The sequence below is a fragment of the Paroedura picta genome, chromosome 7 (assembly GCF_049243985.1).
Source record: "Paroedura picta isolate Pp20150507F chromosome 7, Ppicta_v3.0, whole genome shotgun sequence".
NCBI classification, from domain to species: Eukaryota; Metazoa; Chordata; class Lepidosauria; order Squamata; family Gekkonidae; genus Paroedura; species Paroedura picta.
This window is the reverse complement of record NC_135375.1, coordinates 11,617,368-11,642,436: the sequence shown is the minus strand read 5'-3', so window position 1 is coordinate 11,642,436 and position 25,069 is coordinate 11,617,368. Positions and strand designations below refer to the sequence as shown.

The 25,069-nt window shown below is 50.1% G+C and overlaps 1 protein-coding gene across 1 annotated transcript in view; it reads right to left on the bottom strand.

Moving 5' to 3' along the window:
- ARK2C (arkadia (RNF111) C-terminal like ring finger ubiquitin ligase 2C) overlaps window positions 1–19,768 on the bottom strand; it is a 65,643-nt gene extending 45,875 nt beyond the window's left edge. Inside the window, exon 1 of the mRNA XM_077346717.1 lies at window positions 19,617–19,768. Coding sequence (XP_077202832.1) covers window positions 19,617–19,677 — 61 coding nt within the window. The 5' untranslated portion in view covers window positions 19,678–19,768. The remainder of the gene's footprint in view (window positions 1–19,616) is intronic.
- Between the last annotated feature and the right edge of the window lie 5,301 nt (window positions 19,769–25,069).

Genomic DNA, 25,069 nt, shown 5'->3' with positions numbered 1-25,069 from the left:
AAGAAGAGTAGTAGGCTTTTATACCCCACTTTTCACTGCCCAAAGGAGTCTCAAAGCGGCTCACAGTCGCCTTCCCTTGCTCTCCCTACAACAGAATCTTGGTGAGTGTAGCTGGGGTGAAGAGAGCTTCCGACAGGACCGCTCAGTCAGAACAGCACTATCAGGGCTGTGACTATGCCAACGTCACCCAACTGGCTGCCTGCGGGGAAGCAGGGAATCAAACCCGGCTTGCCAGATTAGAGGCGGCCGCTCTTAACCACTAGGATCTGGGAGACCCAAGTTTGAATTCCCCCTTGTGCCATGGAAGTTTGCTAGGTGTTCTTGGGCCAGACAAACTCTCTCAGGCTAACCTACCTCACAGTGATGGCCGCAGGAACAGACGGCTTTAAAGGGTAATTTGCTAGATTCATGGAGGTTAGGTCTACCAGTGGCTACTAAGAAGAAGAATTGGTTCTTATATGCTGCTTTTCTCTACCCAAAGGAGTCTTAAAGCAGCTTCCATTCGCATTCCCTTTCCTCTCCCCCCAACAGACACCCTGTGGGGTGGGTGAGGCTGAGAGAGCCCTGATATCACTGCCCGGTCAGAACAGTTTTATCAGTGCCGTGGCAAGCCCAAAGTCACCCAGCTGGCTGCATGTGGGGGAGCGGGGAATCGAACCCGGCATGCTAGATTAGAAGTTCGCACTCCTAACCACTACACCAAACTGGCTCTCAAACTAAACATGGTGACTGAGGGGAACCTCCACATTCAGAAACATTATTCCTGTGAACCCCAGAGTCCCCATGCTCGTTGTCCAGAGGAACTGGTTGGCCACAATGTGGAACAAGATACGTCCAGAAATCGGGTGTCATTGCAGGTTGGCAAGCTTATTTTCTTTCTTGAGAGACATCCCAAAGCCCAAAGCCCCTCCACCACCCACGGGTGTTCGTTTGCAGTGTCCTTTCACCTCTGAAAAATGATGCACATCCCCCCCCCCCAAAAAAAAAGAAATTAAAATGAAGACCCACTCAAGTGCGGCACCGATTTCTTGGCTGCTCCTGTTCTCGGGAACGCACCGCTGTCGCGTCGCTAGCAGAAGAGAGGCCGCCAGCAGCTGCCAGCTGATTCATCCGAGCTAATGATCCCCAGAGGAAGTCAGAAGCCAACAAAGATGTCACCCGGAACGAACCCCGCCTGGTCTCGGCCCAGAAAACTGTGAACCGAGAGTGCCAATTAGAGGGGGATTGGGAGGGGGCTTCTGGGCGTATCCTGCCCGCCGCAGCTACAGCAGTGCCCTGGAGACTGGCACCCTTGACACACCTCTCTGCCGGGATGTGCCAGGGGGAGTTGAAGAGCGGCACATCGGGCAAGGGGCATTGGCAGGGTCTGTGGCGCGCATTCCGCAGGGATCCCCAACGACGTGCCCAGGGAAGCCGATGGGCATTCGGTTCATGTCAGCCCCCCCAAAGTTCTTGGACTCATTGAGGAATTCAGTGATGGAGTTTGCAGCTTGAAGAGGTGGTGGTGATCTGTCCAGGAGCATTCGCGGATTTTGCTAGGATTATCGGCTCTGGACTGGGAAATTCTTGGAGATTTTGGAGGTGTGGTCTGGGGAGGGAAGGGGTTTGAAAAAAGGAGGGGAACTCAGTGGCTTATATATCCATAGAGACTACCTTACAAAGCAGCCATCTTTTCCAGGGGATATAGGGATGTCAGTCTCCAGGTGGGACCTGGGGATCCCCTAGAATTACAGCTCATCTCCAGACTACAGAGATCAGTTCCCCTGGAGGAAAGGGCTGCTTTGGAGGGGGGACTCTGTATAGGGATACCAGCCTCCAGGTGGGGCTTGGGGATCCCCTGGAATTACAGCTCATCTCCAGACTACAGAGATCAGTTCCCCTGGAGGAAAGGGCTGCTTGGAGGTTGGGCTCCATAGCATCATACTCCACTGAGGTCCCCCCCACCCCAAATCCTGCCCACCCCCAGCTCCACCCCCACCCCAAAGTCTCCAAGTATTTCCCAGCCCAGAGCTGGCAACTCTAAAAGGATTTGATTTCTGGAACCTGGAGACCCGTTGTAATCCCAGGAGTCCTCCAGCCACTACCTGGAGATTGGCAACCCTAAGAGTCACAGAGGAGAGGTTCCCCCGCCCAGCTACTACCCACGGGGAATACACAGAACTTCTGCGGGGTGTCAGATTTCTGAATCCAGTCCAATGTGTTTAAAGGATATCTGTGCTTTTATTATTGTGTATTTTCCTCTTGTCCGTTCTGGCATGCTTTGTAATACTAGCTTTATCCTGCTGTGATCTGTAGGTTTTATGCTCAAGACCTTTGCTCACACGAGGTTAATAATAAAGGCAAGGAGATTTCCCCGCTAGGATTTCCAGGCCCCCTCCCCAGCAACCAGCAAGAGGTGGGCAGAGGCCTGATTTTTGCAAAGTTTCTCGGAATGCAGCGGTGTTGCTACAGATGCCAGCCTCCAGGAGGGACCTGGGAGTCCTCTGGAATTAGAGTTCATCTCCAGAGTAAAGAGATCAGGTCCCCTGGAGAAAAGGGCTGCTCTGGAGGGTGTGTCCAGCCCAGCATTACCCAGCCAACTATCAGAGTAGAGTGGGGATTTGAACCTGGGTCTCCTATAACTTAATCAGATACCCCAACTGCTACATCACATTGATCGACCTTTCTCACTCAGTCCCTCCCCTGTCTTATAATCACAAAATACCTGCAAGGTGAGGTAGCTTGAAAAGTATTATCATAGAACCCTAGAGTGGGAAGGGGCCACACAGGCGATCTAGTCCCATCCCCTGCTCAATGCAGGATCAGCCCTAAGCATCCTAAAGCATCCAAGAAAAGTGTGTATCCAACCTTTGCTTGAAGACTGCCAGTGAGGGGGATCTCCCCACCTCCTTAGGCAGCCCCTTCCACGGCTGAACTAGACTCCTAGAATCCTAGAGTAGGAAGGGGCCATCCAGGCTATCTAGTCCCACCCCCTGCTCAATGCAGGATCAGCCTCAAGCGTCCAGGAGAAGGATCTGTCCAGACACTGCTTGAAGACTGCCAGTGAGGGGGAGCTTCCCACCTCCTTAGGCAGCCCCTTCCACGGCTGAACTACATAGACTGTGAAAAATCGTTTCTTCCAAGGTCATCCAGCCAAATTCAGAGCTGGTGGGGGATCTGAACTCGGGTTTGCCTCGGACGATTTAACCACTACACCAAACCGGCATCCCTCCCTTCACAAATGGCATCGGCAGTTCTTGGCTTTGGACACAACTGCTGGGAACCTAAGAACCTTTTTTGAAACCCACAGCTCTACGAGAACCCAGAGTGTTAGATCCTGCCCGAGAAGGCTGTTTGTCAGAATTTACCCACCCTGAAAGAGATACCTACAGGCAGAATTCATCAAACCAGCGGCCCGTACGAATGACTCTACAAACGGCTGCGGGCAGATCTCATGAATCCCAATCCCAGGCAGAGCTGACAGTTCCCCTCCAGGAAGCTGCTCTTTCATCTCGCCTCCCTCCCACCCCCCTTCCCTGAAGCGTCTGCAGAGACTTATCGTCTTGAAGTTTAGCCGAAGGCCCTATTCATACATTACAAAGTCCTCCTGTCCCGTGATTGCTGGTAGACCTGCTAGGTCCAGGTTGGGAAACTTGCGTGGGGATGGAGCCTGGGAAGGGCAGAGAGCTCAGTTGGGTACAACACCCCCCCCCCAAAGCATCCATTTTCTCCAGGGGGGCTGATCTCTGTGGACTGGAGACGAGCTAGAATTCCAGGTCCCACCTGGAGGCTGGCACCCCTCGATCCTGTTGGCCACCCTTACGGTGGAGTCTCATGCTCTTGCCCCAGAGGGACAGACAAGAATGAATGGGATGAAATTAATTCAAAAGAAATTCCATCTAAACATCTGGAAGAAGTTCCTGACAGTCAGAGCGGTTCCTCAGTGGAACAGGCTTCCTCGGGAGGTGGTGGGTTCTCCATCTTGGGAGATTTTTAAACAGAGGCTGGATTGCCACCTGATGGAGAGGCTGATTCTGTGAAGGGTCAAGGGGGTGGCAGGTGACAGTGGATGAGTGACAGGGATGTTGAGTGTCCTGCATAGTGCAGGGGTTGGACTAGATGACCCATGAGGTCCCTTCCAACTCTATGATTCTATGAAGTCAAACCACAGAGGATGGGGAAAATAGCCACAACGGTATGCCTTTCCTGACCCAGAAAAGCATCGCTGTGGTGGCTGTGCCATGGGATCGCCAAGGGTCAGGCATGACTGAATGGCTAACAGCAACATTTCTAAAGGGCATCTGGGGGTGGGTGGGACCATAAATAAATAGGTAAGTCGGTATTAACTTTGGCCCCGACCAAAGGCCTGGTGGAAGAGCTGCCTCTGACAGGCCCGGGGAACTGTGCCAACTCCAGCAGGACCTGGATGTGGTCCAGGAGCTCATTCCACCAGGTAGGGGCCAGGATCAAAAAGCCCCTGGCCCTGGTCGAGGCCAACCCCCTGCCCCCTGCAAGGTCAGCCTCAAGCATCCATGAAGTAGCCTGCACTTCATCCCACCTCCCTTCCAGGGAAGCGTGGTGGAATCAAGGGAAAACAAAGAGGCAAAACGAGAAGAGACAGAGAACAGCAGCCTGATTCAAAAACCACATTTACTTCTAAATATGGCCCATTGGTTTTAATGGCAATGGTGAAAGGCTATAAAAATACATGGCGGATTGTACTCAGACAGCAAAGCGGCATACGCAGGAGGAGAAGGATCCACTTGGCTGGATCGGACCATGGTCCGTTGACACCTGAGCTCCTTTCCCCAAAGCAGCTATTCCCGAAGCCTTAACATTTTGTACCCACCACCAATATGACTGCCAGGCAGAGATGGAAGCTATGCAATGACATTTTCATATCACCCTTCCTCAGAGAGGCTCAAGGTATCATCTGTGTCTCTCGCTTCCCCTGTTTTATCCTCTCCACAGCCTTACTGGGTGGGTCAGGACTGATTCTGTGAACTTAGGCAGATGGTGAGTGGGTGGGCAGAAGGGATTGTGTTGGTGCTTGGTTCTTATGGCCCTTTCTTGCATGCTTAGGGAAATGTTGATTGCAGCTTCAAGTTCGGGAGGTGAATTTTGGGAGGGAATTGTAGTCGATGAACATCTGGAGGACCACAGGTTGACTACCCCTGATCTAGGAGATGTTTAATTTTGATGGTTTCACCGATCAGTGCCATTCGGTGACGGGGAAAGCTATCCCTCTACAAGGCCAGGCTTTCCGCAAGCGACTGAAACTTGAACCCCAAACCCAGTGGCTTTGGCAGGGTTTAGGTACGAATCTCTGCTCTGCCACAGAAATATGCTGGGTGACCTGGTGCCAAGTCACTCACACTCTTCCTAAACTCCCTTGCAGGGTTGTTGGGGAGATCGTATGGAGAGGATGTTGTGAATCGCTTTGAAGAGTAAAGTGCATTCTGATTGTGGTCAGTCACTTAGGGGGATTAAGAGCCTTGTGGCACAGAGTGGTAAAGCAACAGACATGCTGTCTGAAGCTGTCTGCCAATGAGGCTGGGAGTTCAATCCCAGCAGCCGGCTCAAGGTTGACTCAGCCTTCCATCCTTCCGAGGTTGGTAAAATGAGTACCCAGCTTGCTGGGGGGGGGGGGGGTAAACGGTAATGACTGGGGAAGGCACTGACAAACCACCCCATATTGAGTCTGCCATGAAAACGCTAGAGGACGTCACCCCAAGGGTCAGACATGACTCAGTGCTTGCACAGGGGATACCTTTACCTTTACATTTAGGGATGCCAGCCTCCAGGTGGGACCTGGGGATCCCTCAGAATTACAGCTCCAGACTACAGAAAAAATGTCTACAGAGAATGGTAGACTCTAGGGCATAGCCCACGGAAACCCCTATCCTCCCCAGGCTCCACCCAAAAACTCCGGAGTTCCCCAACCTGGATTTGACACCCCTACTGACCCATCCCCCACCAGTGGCCCAGAAGGAACCTGGTTACCATTTCTTTGGCTCCCTTTCTATTTACTGATTGGATTTTTATACCATCCCCTCCTTTTGAGCGGTCCTGAGGGAGTTTAGAATCATAAACAGTTAAAAGATCTTAATATTGAAAAGAACCTGGAACAGCCAGGAAGGGTCTCCTCCTACTGCTACTGCAATTGGAGATGGTTTAGCCCAGTGGTTCTCAACCTTCCTAATGCCACGACCCTTTAATACAGTTCCTCCTGTTAATTTTACAGAAATTAAACCAAAACTGACCAATGGCATGAAGATCCATTGTTCACGATTGTATATACTTTGTTTTCTTCCGGAGTTTCTCAGTTTAGTTCTGCCTCTTGTCCCACCATGCCGATCTCACTCTTTTCCGCTGCTCCAGACAGACGCACGCTCTGTCTCGGTCTACCCCGCAAGGTTGTTGTGTGCTGCCTGCAGGAGGAACGGCAACAGTGGCGGTGCCTCTCCCCCGCCAAGCTGCTCACCCTGCCACGACCCCAGTGAAAGGGTCGTTTGACCTCCAAAGGGGTCCCGACCCCCAGGTTGAGAACCACTGGTATAGAATGTAGGGTGGCCAGGGGACTATAGCTGGGGTTATTTATGTAGACACAATAGTGCGAATGCTACCACTATGCAAATCAGGACTTGAGAAGCTAACCAATGAGAGACTAGAATTATGGAATGTTACGGACCAATTGGAAGGCTTTATGAAGGGCCAATCAGGGCTCTCAACAGGCCATTCAAAAGTGTATACAAGTTTGAGGTTTTGCCCTTGTTTCTTGTTCGGAATTGTTGGTGTTTGCTGGTTGTTACTTCTAATAAAATCTGTTTTTGAAGAACTACTGCGTCTGTATTCAAACCCAACAGTTGTCCCATCTAATAATGCTCTAAAGCAGGGGTAGTCAAACTGCGGCCCTCCAGATGTCCATGGACTACAATTCCCAGGAGCCCCTGCCAGTGAAAGCTGGCAGGGACTCCTGGGAATTGTAGTCCATGGACATCTGGAGGGCCGCAGTTTGACTACCCCTGCTCTAAAGAGTATCTAGAATCCTGCTTAGTACAGCTTGCAAGAAAGGGGCAGACGCAACACAGAGGTTAGGAATGGGCACCAGGAACCCAAATGGCTCCAGCACCTGATTCCGCATTAATTTTACAGCGACAGATTCCGTCTCTGGGTTGCGACTTGGCAAACCCAACCGGAAGAGCCCCGGAACCAAAGGCACCTGAAATAGCCATGCAGAAGACTGAACTTTGGTCGTTGCTATTTGTCATCCCAGGGAGAGGACAGCTGCACCGGCCCAAAACCCAGTTTAGAGGACTCTCAAACCACAGGCAGTTCGTCCCGCTTTAAAAATTGAACAGACCTGAGCAGCCAACCGACCGGGAATGAAAATGCCCCGGCTGTGCCTTCGACAGCCGCTTAATCTACAGAAATTGGTACGTGGAATTTTCACAGCTTGGAGACGAACCCTGGTTGATTCTGCTCGAGAACGTTTTTGTGCTGCTCAGGTATTCCTTTTCCCAGCGTCAGCTGTAGGTGAATCTGCAACTGGGGTTCTTCGTGACACTTAACGTAGCTCTCGATTAGCCATAAAAACCCTACAGTGTCCAGTATGACGGGCAGGAGCCCGCTATGCAGTTAACTCAGGAGTCCTGTTCAACAAATGCCCTTATTCCTGCAATTCTGCCTTTGTTTTCCAGCCTGTTTATTTGCATCCTGTTTGTGCACGACTGGATCATTTCCTTTTTCATTTATTTTTTTTACTGTTATGAACTAAAAAGCAAGCGGATTTTTACAGTTATGATCACTGCACCATTTCCAAATCCGTCAGTGGGTATCCATTCATGCCCACTGGTGTGAAGGGCTATATTTCTGTTTGCACACTGATGGGATATCCACCCCCAAAATGAGTAAAAAACAGTATGGCTCAGTAAGGATTTGACTGTCTACATCAGCCAGGCTGGTCTTGCAATTGCATTTCAAGTTTTTTAAAAATGGCCACAAATTAGATCTGAGAGAAGGAGGGAAGCCAACGGGAAAACCAGTAGATTGCAGTGTGTGAACAGCATCAGCAGCATCTAAATTCTGTGTTAAAACTGAGTGATTGAATGATGTCAGCTTCCAAGCAGACAATGTGGTAGCCATCATGGCTGCCTGTTAAAATCTGGATTTGAGCCCAATATACATATGAAGTTGCTTTATACAGAATCAGGCCACGGGGTCATCAGGGTCAGTACTGCTCACTGGCAAATGGTTCTTCAGGGTTTCAGCCAACTTGGCATAGTGGTCAGGGCAGTGGTTTCTAATCTGGTGAGCCGGGTTTGATTCCCACTCCCCCACATACAACCAGCTGGTGACCTTGGGCTTGCCACGGCACTGGTAAAACTGTTATGACTGAGCAGGAATATCAGGGCTCTCTCAGCCTCACCCACCTCACAGGGTGTCTGTTTTGGGGAGAGGAAAGGGAAGGCGAATGTAAGCCACTTTGAGACTCCTTCAGATAGAGTAAAGAGGCATATAAGAACCAACTCTTCTTCAGAAGAAGAATCAGGGCTCTCTCAGCCTCACCTCCCTCACAGGGTGTCTGTTGTGGGGAGAGGAAAGGGAAAGCAACTGTAAGCCACTTTGAGACTCCTTTGGGTAGAGAAAAGCGGCATATAAGAACCAACGCTTCTTCTTAATTATAAGCCATCCTGAGCAGAATTCTGATGGGGCGGCACAGAAACCTAAATAAATCATTTTGCAAAGAGTATAGGAGCAACCTGGGCCTGACAGTAGGACATGATGCAGTCATCAATCTAAACATTTGTCCAGAGAGTAAGTTCAGAGTCAATTCCCTTCCTCTATTCCCACCTTCCCTCACTCTTAGGCATATAGCTGGAATTTTTCCAAGAAGACAAAAGAGAATAGTGCTGGAAACTTGAGCACACAGATATATGGAGAGGAAATTCTTGGAGATTTGGGGGTGAATACTGGGGAGGGCAGGGTTTGGGGAGGCGAAGGACCTCAGTGGGGTATAACTGCAAAGCAGCCAGTTTCTCCAGAGGAACTGATGTCTGTCCAGTTGAGATTCTAGGAGATCTCCAGGCCTGACCTGGAGACTAGTGATCCTATCACTATGGCCACCACGGCCCTAGCACTGCCCTACCACGATTTTTAGCCACACAGGACTCTGTCACTGGAAATAAACTTCACAGGGGGAAAAAGAGCTGAGAACACAAGCTGTTTTGCAGAGAAAAATATCCATACCCTTTTCCAGATGGGTGTGCGTGTGTGAGGTGGTTTCGTGGTTAAGAGAGGCGGCTTCTAATCTGGCGAGCCGGGGTTGATACCCCACTCCTCCACATACAGCCAGCTGGATGACCTTGGGCTAGTCACAGCCCTGATAGGGCTGTTCTGACCGAGCAGTCCTGTCAGAGCTCTCTCAGCCTCACCTACCTCACAGGGTGTCTGTTGAGAGGAGGGGGAGAGAACACAATCAGAAGCCACTTTGAGACTCCTTCAAGCAGTGAAAAGCAGGGTATAAAAACCAACTCTTCTTCTTCTTCATGAAGAGGTGAGAGATGCTCTTTTACCTGCCTAGTGCAGTGAGGCAAGCAGCGGAGGGAGACGAGTGCGAGAGCCAGAGAGGCATTGTGGATAGAGCGTCTAATCATTATGGGAGAGAGAGTCAAGTGGGTTGCCATGTTGGTCTGAAGCAAGAGAACAAAGTTTGACTCCAGGGGGCACCTTTAAGACCAACGAAGTTTAATTCTGGATGTAAGCTTTCGGGTGAATGCCCGCTTCATCGTCATTATGGAATAGCCTCTGCTAGGCATACAGAAGGTCCCAGGTTCAATCCCCAACAACTCCGGTTGATAGGACAAGGCAGGAGGTGGCTTGAAATTCTGCCTGACATTCTGGAGACACTCTCGGTCTCAGTGCTCTGAGCTGGCATATGGTAGGGGGGGCAAACTGTGGCTCCCCAGATGTCCATGGACTACAATTCCCGCAAGCCCCTGACAGCACGAAGGGGCTCATGGGAACTGTAGTCCGTGATCATCTGGAGAGCCACAGTTTAGCCACCCCTGCTGTTTGGCAACTTCATGGGTTTGTGTGCTGTGTTAAGACTCAGGAGACCCAGGTTGAAATCCCCACACCGCCCTGGGACCTCGTTGTGTCGGTTGGTGTGACTGGCGCATTGACGCCCATGCCTCCCCTCGCGACACGGCGCTGGATGCTTCGGGCATGAGCGGCCACTTCAGACGCCGAAGTGCCCAACCCTAGTTCTAGCCCCACTGGTAGACCTCCTGAAGGTGGATTCTTTCATGTTCTTACAATCATGCATGCTCAGTACAGGGAGGATGCTGGAAGATGCTTGACAACCAGTGTGGGGAACGGTTACCCCGTCAGAATGAGACTAAGTTCTCCGTTCCACTTCCCACCTTGCTGGTTGACTTGGAGCGACTGACTCTCTGTCCAGCTGCTAATCTACCACACAAGGTTGAGGGGGGAAATGGAGGAAAGAAGGCCCTGGTGAGATAGAAGAGAAGGCCTCAGGTGACCTCTTTTTAGATGTGTCCTCTTCCCCCTTGTCTTCTTCTGGCTATACATTTTTTTAAATGGTGAAAACATCCTCCTTTGGGGTTGAAAGGTTAGGAATATCCCTACTTAGTAGCAATAACCACAGATTAAAAACTATAGTAGGGATGCCAGCTTCCAAGCGGGACCTGGGATTCCCGAAAATTACGGCTCATCTCCAGACTACAAAGATCCCTTCCAGAAGATGGGTGCTTTGGAAGGCAGAATCCATGCCATTGTGTCTCACTGAAGTCCCTTTCCTCTCCAGGCTCCATCTCCATATCTCCAGTTTTTCAGTCCAGATATGGCACCCATACACCCCTATTCCTCACCAGGAGGGACCAAGCCGCCCTAAACAGTTAGAGGTACTTAAGACTGGCCACATTGATCCCTTGTTTGAAATGGTTGGGAAAGACATTCTTTTTCACTTTTCAAAATTTGGTAACCCTATAGACCTGTGTATGCTGCCCTGGGGAACAGAGGGACCAAAAATGCATTCTATAAATAGATTCCTCAGGGCCTCCGGAAATCTAGGTAAGCTTCCCAAACAGGTTACAGGAAAACCTTTCTTCCTGGAAGAGGCCTAAGTGGTTACCATGGCTACTGCAGCCATTCCTAGAGTTCATTGCTTCTATTTCCCCTCTCAGAGGACATTTGCTACCCAATCCCCCCCCCCCAGACCTCTGGGCCTGGGGTTGCATACTGAGCTGTGCCGGTTGTCAACTTCCAGGTGGGGCCTGGAGATCTCCCAGCAACAACAACGGATCTCCAGTTGTTCTGGAGAAAATGGCTGCTTTGAAGGGTGGAGTCTATGACATAATACCCTGCTAAAAGCCTTCCCTTCCCCAAACCCCGCCCTTCTCAGGCTCCATCTCCAAAGCATCAGGAATTTCCTAATGCAGAGGTGGCAACCCTAAACACGTTGTGTTTCCTCCAAAGGAAGCCCACGTCCGCTTACGCTATCATTGACTTGAGGGCTGCAAACAAGTGTATATGATTTATATGCCACAAAAACTGATCAGCACAGACTGGAATGAGATCATAAAATCCACATCAGCTGTTCTACAGGGCCCAGCGGAGTTAAAATGTACTACTCCCCGTTTTTGTTTGCAAGGACAGTTCGGAAATGCTGCATTGGCAGTACAAGGAATTCTGCAGAAAATGGTATCTGCATTTAATGATACCCTCCAGCCCAGCTTGTGGCCTGTTCTCCTGGGGGGGGGGGCAGGAATTAAACACACCTGCAGAAAGATAACCCAAATTCCATACTAAGAAAACATTGCCTATATAATTTCACAAACCGGCAGGGCGGAGGGAGCGAACAATCTCTTAAAATATTTTCCTGCTAGCCATCCGTAGAGGTTTTTAATATTCTGAAATCAAAGTGCCTTGAGTCTGTCCTCTAACATCCCAAGTTCTTATTCGGTGAATCTTCCTAAAGGTAGAATTGCCAAGAGTCGGATTCAGCTAAATGGCTAACATCATCATCGTATACTGAAACTATTCCTGTATCCGTGGAACGCTTTTCCAATTCCGTAGCTCTGATGATTTTGCCAAGTATTACCCACTCAAGCTTATCTTCCCACTCTGAAGGACTAGAAACTTGCTTTTAAAAAAACAAACAATAACCCCACCCCTGTATCAAACAACAACCCCATCCCTGTATCAAAGGGTGCATTTCGGCAAAATAACACCAAATCCTGTTTACGGCACCGAATATAATGAGAACCACACCACGTTTCCGAGTGAAATGTCGATGGAAAGAAGTTAGTTAAAGATACCTCATTCTGCAAAGATACCTCATTCTGTAGCCCCCTTCCCCCAATTGGTACTTTATCCAGGCCCCCGTTAACCTAGCATCTCTCAAATACGTTCTCCTTTACTTAAGAACACTCCAGCTTTTCGCAGTCTAAAGAAGGCACTTAAATGATATAGTCCCTAATTTAAAAATTTCAAGACCCAGTTCACTAAGAATATCACCTTTCCAAATACACTTGACACAAGATGCTCTCGAGAATGTGCTTTCAATGTTGTGTGCATGAGATATGTTCCAGACTAGTGCAATGCATGCAGATCTTACCTTAGCACATGGCGTGCAACAGCTGCACCGGTACCTTTTTAAAATAAATAAAATATCTAAGCTTTGTACGTGGGAAATCCAGACTCTCTTGGGAACCAATTCCACCAATTGTCAAGGTGTCTTGTTATTTATTTAGCACAATTCGTTCTGTTTTCTATGTGCAGGTGGGAGGGAAGAATTTGCAAGACCCTTGGCAAGGACTAGGTTCTTGTGAAGAGACCAAAGTTTTGTAAGGAGGACCAAGAAGACAAGGGCATTGCAGCCAGGGGAGAAAATACCCTGCCCAAAGACAGCAGAGAACCATTCTAGCTGACTGATTTTCAACCTTTAACCAAGAGGACTAGCACCTTTTAAAAAAAATATGAAACCAGGATTCCAAATTCTGTAGCTGGCCCTCAGTTTTCCTCACAGTTCTGCATTGGAATGTGGTCATGTTATCTTCAACAACACCATTTGCACCCACAGGTGATAGAGGGAAGGGGGACAGCACATTCATACAAAATTATCCCACCCCACCCACCACCCACCGGAAATGAGCATTGTGTGAATATTCACACCCAGAACAGGAACAGGAGTTTGCATACGCCAAAAACATTAACAGTTCTGTGTCAATGAAACGAAAAAGGGGGAGGAGATTCCTTTTTTATGCGGAGGGCCTTTCCAAAGTGGAGCGCCTTAAGCTGGTCTGTAGCCAACAGGGGATGCACTGAATGAATTATGGGCAATGAAGACTTGTGGTTGTTTAATGGCGAAATGTGGCAGAGATACATCTGTGCTCCCGGAAGAACGTGCTTCTAGCAAGGAGCTGGATGACAAATGGGTTCGCGTGAGTTGCCATTAACCCAGGAGCTTCAGGGGTCTTTTTGGAGCAGGAAACTATCTCAAAGGCACAGCAAACAAATGGTTTCGATTCATGCAGGCGCTAATAGGTGGGACGAGACCTGGTCGATGGTTATCCGTCAACGTGGTAAAAAAAAGAGTGGCTCTCCCTAAACAAAAACGGGGCTGTCTCCCCCTCCCCGGAAACACCAGGGCCTGGGGTCCCCACCTTCATTACACACTTCCCTTTGGTCAGAGCTGAAATCAACTAGCTCCCCCCTCACTTCGGGTGGGTTGTTTGCAGCATGGTTTATCATTCCCCAAATAAGAAAAAAAAAAAGCAAAATGGTTATCATGGGAGGGTGGTGGGCAGAGAATCGGAGGGAGAGGGGAGGGGGGGGATAATAGAACCACATCATCAAAGGATGGTTGGGCCCCCTTCCTTCCTGCCCCCCCCCCTTCAAAAGGGCATGCAGACTCTCCCCTCCCCATTTTCATGCAAGCTAATGAACACACAAGCCTGACTCTTTTGTCATGTGTGGATATGAGCGTGTGTCACAGCAAACAGCTAAGCTGCTAGGTCGGGCAGGAGACAGCGCACAGAACAAAGGGTCTAGAGAGCATACACCACATTCAGAAGAGGAGGAAGAGGAGGAGGAAGAAGAGGAATGTGCCTGGTGTTATGGTCAAACAAGGAGGGGACTGCGATGGCCAAAAAACGACTGACTCAGGATACATGGAGAAGAGAGATAAAAACGGGAATGAAAATTCGGGAAAGGGGTAGGGGGCCAAAGCCCGGTGTTTTTACCTACTGGGAGGTCTCCAAGCTACAAAGCTCTTTCTTTTATCCTGTTGGCGTTTCTCTTTCTTCTCCCCCTTCGTAAGACTATTGGCCCTCCCTTATTTCAACATATTCTGCAATCTTTCTCCCCCCCCCCCCACCCCCATTTGCAGGCTGCAAGGAGAGGAAATCTCCGCCCCCTCCTGCCCATTTGGCTTAACCTATTTTTTTTTTAAATGTCATTGTGCTGCTTTTTTTTTTTTTTTTTTTAAAGGGTCTACCTCTTAGAGGATTCTTAAATCTCTTACAGCCCAAAGGCCACACGATAAGCCATGTTCAAAGTATTATATAACGGCACACACACACACACCCCTCCATTTCTATAGGTGTGTCAATCAGCTTTGGAGAGAGATTCCACGTCTGGACAGTTAATTTCCTGGCATCTGCTTTACGAATAAAAAAAGACCAATCAACCCCAGTCGGTGAAGGAGACCACGTGAAGGTAAAATTTAAAAACTAGTCAACTGGTTCTTACCAGGTGACTGGAATGAGATGGGTCTTGAGGCAGGGGTTGCAAAACAAGGGGAGGATGGAGCATCTTTTGCCCCTTGCCCCATTTGCCCCTTGCTCTCTCCTTTACAACACCCCCCACCACCCCTCGGTTTTTCCAAGGTCATTGTTAGCAATTCTACCTACAAGATTGCATGAGCAAGCTCAGCAAAATCAACAGGGAGGGCTTGTGAAATGGGAGAAAGGAGAGTCTTGTTAGAATCAGTGATTCTTTGCTAATTAAATCAGTTGATTTTTTTTTTTAAGGAAAGAGGGGGAGAAATGCTGCTCTATCTCTGTACATCTGTGGCTTACGGGAGTGATGACCGGCATATAACCTTTACATGGGGTGGAGGGGAAGGAATAAATTACAGCTTGCCTCTCTATTTAATGTTTCAGAACGCTTGTCAGTGTGCAGTATGTATATCCTGAATGCGTATTTAGAAATATCGTTCTCTCTTGGCACCCTGTGGTCGAAACAGGACTCCGCGGAAGGGAATCACCCACTTTATCTAGAGGTAAATATAGGATGTGTATCTAGGGGAACTGGTTGTTCACAGGCTGAATAATGCTTGTGGGCAGATATGGGATCGGGAACATTTGGACACCCCTCCCCATCCGTATCAGTGACACACACAAAAATAAAATCAAATAAAAAAAAAATCCATTCATTCCAATGGGGGTGGGGAGTGGGAAAGTGGGAGGGGGGGAAATAATCTAAAACAGCGGGGAGGGGATATACAACAATATAATGGGGGGACAGCAATAGAAAAAGCACACTAGGTTAATATAGGAAATCTAGTTTCTTTATTGAGAGATTGTATATTAGTATTTAAAGGGACTGTGTTGTATAACAATGTTTTCATGCACACAATACAAAAAAAAGGCGCACCATGCCGTGAAGAGGCAAAAAACAGAACGGAAGCGGCATACAATGGCTAGATGTATAAAAGAGCTACAGCATGTTACATTTTGGCAGGATTATGTCTCTACAGAGAGATTTTACATCAGGAAAAAAAAAAACTAAGTAAATGTAAAAAAATACAGACCATGCGTCAAGTTTTAGTACAAGAAAAAAGGTGGAGAAATACACAACCAAAGGATATTCGATACAGAAAAAAATTTTTTACCCACAAAATAAGAACAGGAAGTAAAAAATCCAGCACAGAAAATGTTGATCCCTGTTGAATGGAAAACCATTTTGCTAGTAGGCGTCTGCCTCCGGGATGTCATTTAAATATTTTTTTTTGTTTCCCCCCACTTTGCCCCTCCCCCTCCCCGGAAGGATTTTAAGCACAAATGGCCACCCAAAAGTTGTTCCGAATTGGCCTGATTTGGGAAGGGGTGTGTGTCGAATTCAAAAGAAAAGCTTCAAATTGGGGGGTTGTGTGTTGTTGTGTTTTTTTTTTTAATTTGGACCATTGTGAATGTTTGTTTGGTCCAGCTTTCAATGAAAACAGATGGAGGCCCACTGTGGGGGGAGGGGTGTAATTTTTGACCAGGAGAGAGAGATACATCTGTGTTCGCACGGGTGCATGTATGCGTGTATATGCGGTGCTCAAAGATGCGGTATCCTTTTCTTTTTTTTAAAGAAAATTTGCAAAGCCTTGGAATATTTTTTTTTTAGAGTCGGGGTGCTGTTAGGAGCAGGGCCTTTGATTACTTTAATGCTCCCCAACATGACCACTAAGATCAGCATCCCCTTCTGGCAGATGATCTGAAATCGATTGCAATATTTTATCTTTTTAAAAAAACCATTAAGAATCAAGGCAATTTGGAAGGGAAACCAAGACCCCCCCCCCATACGAATGTGGGGCTGGGTAAAGATTTGGTCAAGGGGAGAGTCAAATTTAGGATACTGCATCCTCCATAAAACTAAAAGCAAAATGAATCCACTTAACAGGAATTTACACTGCAAATGTACTTAGCTAAACAGGATGAAGGTACAAAAATGGCGTTATAAAACTAGAACTATTTTGGAAAAAAAATGGCCTTTTTTTGTTGTTTTTGGTTCTAAACTACGACAATGAAAGCTAAAGAGAAAACAGGTTGGAGCATACAGTCCGCCTACCATTTTGGAGGGGTCTCTTTTTTCTTTCTTCCTCCCCCTCCCCCTTTTCATGAGAAGATCTGGGACTCCAGTTTTAAGCTTCAGCATCCTCTCTTGCAAAATCTCAGAGGGCTTTTAAGGTCTCGCTTGAACAGTTCAAATCCCACCTGCTTGGCATTTAGTGGGTGTGTTAGGTAAAGGTCTATTGTCCTAGTTTCCCCCCCCCCCCCCCGCTTTTCCCCTTCCCCTTTCTTTATGCCACCCTCCGGTACATTTTAAAAGCCCGGAGAAGGAGAACGTGAATGCCTCACCATCTTTAATGGTGCAACTGATATTTTCCTTAAGTTTTTTTTTTTTTAAATCCCAAAGTTCTCCACCTTTTCGGTCCATGCCGAACACCTGAGCAGGTGATGACAGCAAGCCCATTCAGCTAGGAGCTTCTCTCCCCCCCACCCCCAACACATTACAAAGAGGATGCTTGGCTTAAAAGGTCTCCGCCTTCCTCCAATGGATACAGGAAATGGTTAAAGAGTAGGGTGGGGTGTCAACATGAGAGCAATATGCAGAGGCAGAAAGCGAGAGGCCAGGGGGCAGAGTAGCAGAGGTAGCCACTCACGGATCTACACAGATGAGGAAACAAATTAAAAAAATAAATTAGGGGGAGGGGGGGATAATTGAAAGGTGGTGTTTTGTTTGGCTTTTTTGAATCGATGCAAAAAAAAAAAAATGTCCGCCATCCCATCGCCGCACTGGAAGAGACCGCCATGAAAAGAAAAGAGATTGACACAAATGTGCCAGCTAAGCTGTTGTGTTACACATGTACGGTGGGAGGGGAGGGAGAAGAGCTGGACATGTGGACAAAGGGGGGGGGCGAGCAATTGAATGAGAGAGGGATGGGGGGGAATATATCAAAGCAAGATGAGCCAAATATTCTGACCCCCAGGCGACTTGGAAGTTCTTCAGATAGGGAAGACCTTCCATGTATTTCCCACCTGTGCTTAAACAAGATCAAAACAGGGCCCTGAGATGTAATTATGCAACATGTTTACCCCAGGGGAGGGGTCCAGACTGGAACCCGGGGGGGGGGGGGAGGGCTTAACTCAGGGTAAGTAGAAAAATTAGGACTCTTCCCCTGGATTCCAAAGCTTTGGTTAGAGTTCTAAGGGTCCTGATGCCAGGAAAAAAAATGGAATGTATTATTTATTTATTTTTAAACACAGGAATGGTTAAAACTGCAATTTCAGTCATGGGCCTGAGGGAAAAAAGCATGGCACAGGTTGGGTGATCCCTAAATGCATTGCCGTTTGACAGAAAGAAAACAGAAGGAATGAGAGAAAGGCAAATTAAGAGGGGGAAAAAACCACGGAGAAATCGGTCCAAGTCCATTCCATTGTTCGTGGCAGCAGATGGCGTGGATGGGAACAGGGGAATGTGAGAAAAAATATGCAATGGCCATACACATCCCATATTGTTCAGAGGGGAGGGGGGAGTCATTCTAAAACGGGTGTTTCTTTTGGCTTCCTCTTTGACCCCCGTGGTTACAAACAAAACTGCTGCAAATAAGAGATTCTCTGGACTGAACGTCTTGAAGGCTTACAATCCCTCAAGGGGGAAAGTGGGGGGAGACGAGGGGATATGCAGAGGGGGGGGACGGTTAGGGGAAGGAATGCATCTTATCTTGGACTCCAATGTACCAAACAACCCCACCAAAGCAGCCCTTAGCAATAATAATAATAATAATTTTTAAAAAACCCTCAAAAGGATTGAAGCTCACTGGAGGAGTTACTATAAGGGGGCAAAAGGGGAGGGGGGGAGAGAAGAAAAGGTTAAGGGGGAGGGGGAGTGAACAGGAGAAGGGACCAGAGACCAGCTGTGGAAAGAGATCATATGTTTGGTGGTTTGCTTTTTTTGGGAGGGGGGGGAGGATGGCGGTGGGGGTGGGGAATCCACATATGAATGCATCGCCTTGCAGGCCCTCCGGAATCAACGCCCCTGATCCTAAATCCCCCCCCCTTACCCGGCTTTCCCACCATCGGGGGTCCCCTTAAAAAGAGAGAGAGAGAGAGAGAGAGAGAAAGGGAGCAGAGAGAGCGAGCCGGAGTCTATATTTGTCAGGTGGAGAAAAGGGGGAGGGGCTAGCCCTCCAAACCTAAAATGGAGCTCTCTGGGCAAGGTTTTTAGAATTATTATTTCATTTTTCAAGAGCATGATCCTTCCTTCCTTCCTTCTTTTTAAAGGGAAGGACGTGAGCTCTCCTGCACAAGCCTCGCCAACAGAACCCTTCCCTTCCCTTCCCTTCCTGCCGCCCACCCGCCACGTCCCGGGGATTCTCTGGTTTTAATCTCTCAGGTAGCCTGCGAGAATCGCCCGCTTGCTTCCCCTTTTCTCCCCGGATTCCTCTCCGCCCTGTTCTCTCCCCCTCTGTCCCCCACCCCTGCTCTCTCTCCCTTGCTGCCCTCCCTCCCTCCCTTCCTTCCTGGGGAGGGAGGGGGGAAGACCTTTCATCTGCCCCCCCCGCCCCTTCCCCCTCCCTCCGCCTTGCATCTGCCCTTTCTCTGCCCGTTGCCGTCCACGCCTCCTCTTGTCCTGCTCGGGCCCCACAAAGCGGGCAGAGGCACCGTCGCAAGGGAGAGGGGGTGGGAGGGGGGGGGTCCCGTCCAAAGCACCCTCAAATTCAGATCTTGGGGGGCGGGGCGGGGTGGAGAGGGGCGGGGGGGATACGCTTTCTTTCTTGCTTGCTCTCGCTCTCCCCCTCGGTAATAATAATAATAAAAAATAAGACACAGATAAAGCGATACCTCTGTTGCGCACAGAGCCAAACACTGGAAGAACAAGATAGCCGACGTGGACCAAAACCATCCTGGCCGGCCGGCTGGCTGAGCTGAGCTGGGCTGGAGCTGGGCTGAGCTGAGCTGGGCTTGGCTTGGCTGGGCTTGGCTCCCCCGCGTCGGGTCGGCGCTACCCCTCGGCGCGGGCTGGGCTCCCCCTCGAGGGCGGCGGCTGCTGCTGCGGCGGCGGCGGCGGCTGGAGAAGGAGGCCGGCGGACAGATGGCCCATGGAAAAGGTTCCTCGCCCAGCCCCTCCAGACATTCAAATGCGGGGCTGGAGCCTCGCAGCTGCCCGGCGGCACACAAAGGGAAGGCAGGCAGGCAGGGCGGCCGGCGGGGCGGAGGCCTGTCGCGGGGCTCCCTCCTGCCGTCGCCTCCCGCTCGCTGGCTGGCTGGCTGGCTGGCTGGTGCGTGCGCGCTCCCTCGCTCGCGCCCTGCCTCGCCTTTCCCCCTTTCCCTTTCCTTTCCCACTTTCCCTTTCCCTCGCTGGGAGGAGGAGGCCCGAGCAGGAGAGGGCGGGCCGGGGAGGGGCTGCAGCCCAGACGCCTCTCCGCCGCCGGCCACGGCCGTCCCCCATGCGCCGGACTCGCCTCCAAACATGCCAGGGAAAGGCCACGGACGCGCGCACCTCCCTGCGGAGGGGCGACTCCGGGGAAAAGACGGGGGGGAAGCCGTCTGGGATCAGGGCCGGGGGACGGGAGCAGCGCCCTGTGCCCGAAGCCCCCGGGTCCGTCGGGAGGTCCGGGAGTCCAGAAGCCCTCCTGGTTGTTGCCCCTCTCCAGGCACCTAGGATTCAGAGCAGCACCGGCCCTGAGAGCATCAGAGGAGATGCGGTGGAGGCAGCCAGTGGCCCAGCCAGCCCCCAAGCCCCAAGCGTCACCAGGAGGTCCACCAGGAGGTCCAACTCCAGAAGCCCTCCCACTCTTGCCCCCCAAGCATCAAGAAGACAGGATCCCTCCCCAGACCGAGCGTTCAATTCTAGACCTTGTGCAGAATAGCCATGCATGGACCTCTCCTCTTAAGGACACAAGAGAAGCCATGTTGGGTCAGGCCAGTGGCCCATCCAGGCCAACACTCTGCATCACACAGTGGCCAATCCCCTGGTGTCACCAGGAGGTCCACCGGTGGGGTCAGAACTCCAGAGCCTTCCCACTGTTGCCCCCCAAGCACCAAGAAGATGGAGCGTCCCTGCCCCAGACATAAGAATGTAAGAGAAGCCATGTTGGGTCAGGCCAATGGCCCATCCAGGCCAACACTCTGTGTCCAAAACCCAGGGGCCCTCAGGTGGTCCAGCAGCAGAGCCAGAATTCTAAAACCCCTCCTACTGCCCCCCCCCCAAGCACCAAGGAGACAGAGGGCCTCTGCCCCAGACAGAGAGCTCCATCTATACCAGCCTTTCCCAACATTTTTTACCATTGAGAAACCCCTGAAACGTTCATCAGGCTTCAAGAAACCCCAGAAGATGGTGCAGAATATGGCGGGGGGGGGGGGGAGCAGAGCTGTGGACACGCCCACCCAGAGCCCCTCCCCTTCACACCCACCTCCAGGCCCATCATTGGCCATTGGGGGAGGGGAGGGGCAGGTCAGCACGACCATATTGTCCGATGATGTCAAGAAAGCCTGATGCATGACAAACATGTCCACAGCCCGGCACATTTGGACAGAGCATCTTTCCTGGTGGAGAGGCCTCATGAGTGACTTCGAAAGAGCTCACACTGAGTAGCAGGACATCTCCAGGGCAACTGCTTGTTTTCTCAATGTTTGTCGCACTTTGGGTAATAAATTCACCATCTGGCCTGAGACCTCCTCCCTTCCAGCCTCCCATGCAGGCCTTTGGCTGTTTGGGTGCGGCCCCTCTTTTTTTGCACACATATCCATGTTTACATGTACCAAGTGCTAGATTGGGGCCTTTGGGGGGTGAAAAAGGGGGGTATAAAAACCAACTTGCCCTCTAGAGACCAACAAGAATTTCAGGGGATAAACTTTTGAGTGTCAAAGCTGCCTTCCTCAGCTCCGAGTAGGAATGGAGATCTGTGTCACAACAAAGAAGAAAAGGTGTTTTTTCACACCGTGGAAGTCCCAAACATCTTTCCCTTCCTCTCCCCACCACAGATACCCAGTGAGGTAGGTGGGGCTGAGAGAGTTCTAAGAGAACTGCTCTGCAAGGACAGCTCTAAGAGAACTGTACTTAGCCCAAGGTCACCCAGCTGGTCGCATGGGGAGAAGTGGGGAATCAAACCCGGTTGTTCAGATTAGGTATACAATACAAACCGCACTAGATATACAATCCAAAAAAGCTCTTAATTTAATGCACAATGTAATGCTGGTGCCGTCTAGACAGATTCTTAGAAGAAAAACAAAGTTCGAGAATTCCTCTGGTCATACGCAAAGTGCATTTTTCTGGCTCAGCTTTCAGCCACCTGACAGGGATTCCCAAAGGAGAACTCGCATGGCAAATGAGGTGTTTTCAGGACAGATGTTGTGACCCCCCCCCAGCACCAGGGGGGGTGCTTATTCAATTTTCAGACAATACTAAACTGGGAGGGGTAGCAAACACAGCAGAAGACAGCAAAAGAAGACAGGATGATCTTGATAGGCTTGAGAAGTGGGCTCAACTAAATAAAATGAAGTTCAATCAGGACAAATGTAAAGTTGTTGTTATGTTATGTTATGTTATGTTATGTTATGTTATGTTATGTTATGCTCCCCCTCTGACATCTGAGGCTAAGAGAGAGCGTAAAGTTCTTTACTTCCAAGAGCCCTATCCCCATTCCTGTGGGTAAATTGAGTATTCAAGATACTCTCATCAGCCCCTCAGGGCTCTGGACAACCCCTCCCCTCCCCATAGTGAGAGACACGCAGTCAGGCAGTGTAAATACAGACAGGCCTATTTCACTGGCAGTCTTCAAGCAAAGGTTGGATACACACTTTTCTTGGATGCTTTAGGATGCTTAGGGCTGATCCTGCGTTGAGCAGGGGGTTGGACTAGATGGCCTGTCTGGCCCCTTCCAACTCTATGATTCTATGATTCTATGATTCTATGATTCTATGCACACCGGGAAATACCGGCCTGCCTACATGCTGTTCCTCTGCTGCGGGGTGGGGGAGAGGAAAAGATGAGGACCCAAGGGGAATCCCAGGGCAGTTCTAAGGCAAGGAAATTTGCTTCGATTAAAGGATTAACACCTTTATCAGCCCCAAGGGAGGCTGCTGGCCCAGGGGCATTTCAAGGCCACCAGCTTGGAGAGGCAGTTTCCATTCAGTCCTCCGCCCTGAAACTGGGATTTTTACTGAAGGAGAGAAATGACAGTGACTCTGAATTAAGAGAAGGAGGGAGGAGGAAAACAGTGAGAGGGGAGGGCAGAATAGCAGGTGGCCATGTCCCCAAGGGTGAAATGCCAGAGGCAGAGCTTGAAAGAGAAGGGGCAGGGAGGGGTCTGATGAAAGGGGGGCAGGCCCTGGTGATTCTTGCTGCGGGCACCACGCAATATCTTGCGGATGAGGAGAATGTGGTTTGCCTCCAAGACAGAGCATAGTTGATGTGGGATACGGTCAGCGCTCCCCTTGATTCTGGCCCTTCTGCCTGGTCTTTTTATTAAGTCTGCGGGTTCAGTGATCACAGACTCCCAGTTCGTCAGAACAGCTCTTTTTATTTAACAAATCCAGTGACAGACTACAACTACTGAACAGAGGAAAACAGGCAAACTCATGCACTTTTATACCTTTCAGGCAGCCAGCTGCTGCCTCTGATTGGCTCTAAGCAGAGCAATCTGATTGGCCCTGGCCGAGCAATCCAAACAATCCGATTGGCTCTAGAGGAGCAATCCAATTGGCCCTAAGCCGAGTAATCGGATTGGCTCCGGCAGAGTGATCAGGTTCCTTGATTGGTTAGTTCCTTGTCTAGCAGAGAACCCTCATTTGCATCTGGGTCCAAATGGCCACAGACATAACACTTTTATTCTTCCCTCCCCTCCCCAGGGGGGAATAAAACCCATTCTTGAAGCCTGGTAACCTTGGCCACAAAACCCCCCTTTGCTGAAGGATCACTGCTTCACTCTGTGGGGCGGTTCAGTGGACAGCACTAGGGATGCCAACCTCCAGGTGGTACCTGGAGATCTCCCTTCCAACTGATTTCCAAATGCTCGAGATTAGTTCCCCAGGAGGAAATGGGTTCTTTGGAGGGTGGGCTCTGGAGATTTATACTCAGTTGAGGCTCCTCAACTGATACTGCCTTCCCTGGGTCGTCGCCCCCCCCTGCCCCCAATACTGGTATTTCCCACTCAGAGCTGAAGTGCCTACATATTCGACAGGGTGGGTAAAGAAAGAACTGGGACTGGCTCAGGGTTACCCAGCAGGCCTTGTGTCTCAAAGTGGCATAGAATCGCCTTCCTTTCCTCTTCCCATGACAGGCATCTGGTAAGGCAGGAGGGACCGAGAGAGTTCTGGGAGAAATGAGACCAGCCCAAGGTCACCCAGCAGGCCTCGGGTGCCTCAAAGTGACTCACAATCGCCTTTCCTCCCTCTCCCCACAACAGGTACCCTATGAGGTAGGTGAGACTGAGAGAGCTCTGACAGAACTGTGACTTGCTCAAGATGACCCATCTGGTCACATGTGGAGGAGGAGTGGGGAATCAAATCCGGCTCTCCAGATTAGAGGGCTGCTGCTCTTGACCACCACACCAAGCTGGCTCTCAGTTCTGAATGCCTGGAGTACAAATGCCTTAAAATCCATCCCGCTGAGCAGCCATTTTCCCCAGAGGAACTGATCTCGGTCATGTGGACAGCAGTTCTAACAGTGGGAGATCTCCAGGCCCCACCTGGAGATTGGCAAGCCTCCTCACCCTTAAGGTTACAAGTCTCCAGATGGAGATCTCCTGGAACCCCCACCAATCTCCCAACGGCAGTGCCTGGGTGGCACCATTTGCGCGACACCCCTGCAGTGAGGTTCCGAGCAAAGAGGCGCATGACAACCCAGGGCCACCGGTGGCCACGTGTGCTGCGCCTCCTCCAGCTAAAATCCACCTTGCGCTGAAAACGCCGTTGCACTTCCGAGCGCTGAGCTATTCCGCTTGGAGGAGGAGAGGGACTGGCAGAGACGGTGTCCTGAAATCACCCCCCAGTTACCTTGCATGACATAAACAATTCAGCAGCTGCCGCTTCTGTTGGGAAAAGTCCCCCAATATCATCTGGGTTTTCAGCAGAACAAAGCCCAGCGTGGTGATGGGCGAAAGACAGCTTCTCCCCTCTTGGGCTAAATGGAGCTCTTCGGCAGCTCTTTACCAGGGCTCTTTTTTGCAAATTGCAGGAGATGCACAGCCTGATTATATAAATCACTCTGGAAATGCAGGAGGATACAGCGGCCCTGCCACAGGCCACGTAATCAACCACGACGTGTGTTTGCAATGCCACGAAGGCAGAGTTGC